The 1266-nt window shown below is 67.7% G+C and overlaps 1 protein-coding gene across 1 annotated transcript in view; it reads left to right on the top strand.

Annotated features, from left to right (window-relative positions):
• The first annotated feature begins 1077 nt into the window (after positions 1-1077).
• MANEAL (mannosidase, endo-alpha-like) overlaps positions 1078-1266 on the top strand; it is a 5366-nt gene continuing 5177 nt past the window's right edge. Inside the window, exon 1 of the mRNA XM_012646680.1 lies at positions 1078-1265. Within this exon, the coding sequence (XP_012502134.1) occupies positions 1078-1265 (188 nt within the window). The remainder of the gene's footprint in view (position 1266) is intronic.

Below are 1266 nucleotides of genomic sequence, written 5' to 3'. Positions count from 1 at the left end.
AACGAAACTATTTTCTGAATAAATGAAGTAATAAGTAATGCAGTGTAGGAACTTGATCAATATTGAGTGAAAAACTTAGACTACCACCCCAGAATCTGGTGGTATTCACTCCACAAACGGCCGTAGGAGCCGAGTGTCAGATCCTCTTCTGGCAGCCCTTGGTGTCTGAAAAGTAAGACAGACTGGAGCTCCCAGAAGGCGTGCACGTACTGGGGGCTTCTTCCGCAGGCCCTGTGCAAAGCGCTTTACGGGAACCATCACATTTATCCTCAGCGACTCTAGGAGGTTCTCCAAGGAGAGGCCACTGGGCACGACAACAGGCCTGAGACCAGGCAGTCTGCACAGTGCAAAGAGCTCGGGAGAGCCAGTCCTGCTCCTGGGGTTCAGGCCTGTCCGCGTGACCTTGTGCAAGTCACGGTCTCCCTGCACCTGCAAGGCCCTCGCCAGGGTCCGTCGGGTCTGACTCCCGACGCCCCTTTCCCCAGGCTTTAGAGGCCGCTCGGATGTGAGGGGGGTCCGAGGGATGAGGGACGTGGGCAAATAAGGTGGTCACTGAGAAGTGGTGTCAGCGAAGCCAGTGAGGAGGATTCGTGCAGACGGAGACCTTGGGCAGAGAGCAGCACGGACACTCGCTTTCTTCCCGCCCTGCCCTCTGCTCCCGCGGCCCCGGCGCCGCTGGCCCGACCTTCTCCAGGGCTCCGGAGGGTCCGCATTCTCCCTCCCGCACCGGGCGCCTCCGCCCCGCTCCCCAAGCTGAAAGGGACCATCCTCGGCGGACGACGCGCAGTGACCTAGGTCCCGCTCCCTCGGCCCCGGAACTCGCAGTTGGCGGGCCTTCCTCTCCGTCGGTCCCCCCTCGGCCCGCGACCACTTGGTCGGCGCCGCTGCGTCCTGTGTGTGCCGGGCCCGCCCGCACTGCGGGGGCGGGGCCGGGCGCCGCCCACGCCGCGCTCGGGGCTCTGCGCGCCGTCTCGCTGGGACGCGTGCGGGCTGCGCGGCGCGCGGGAGTCGGGCGGGCGGCCATGGCGCGGCGCGCAGGGAGGTAGCCGGGCCGGCGAGGGGAGCGCAGGGGCCGCCATGGCCCGGCGGCGGCGCCGCGCCTGCATCGCGCTGTTCCTGGTGCTGCTCTTCGCCTTCGGCACCCTCATGGGCCTGCGCACGCTTAAGGCCCCGGACGGACTCCCGGCGCTGGGCCCGGGCCTGGAGCTGGCGCCCTTTGAGCGACGCCCGGAGGGGGCCCCCGCGCCCGCCGCCCGGGCCCCGGCC

Source organism: Propithecus coquereli, unplaced genomic scaffold (assembly GCF_000956105.1).
Source record: "Propithecus coquereli isolate 6110/MARCELLA unplaced genomic scaffold, Pcoq_1.0 Scaffold249, whole genome shotgun sequence".
NCBI lineage: Eukaryota > Metazoa > Chordata > Mammalia > Primates > Indriidae > Propithecus > Propithecus coquereli.
Note: the sequence above shows the minus strand (reverse complement) of the source record. Positions and strands in the feature narration are given on the sequence as shown.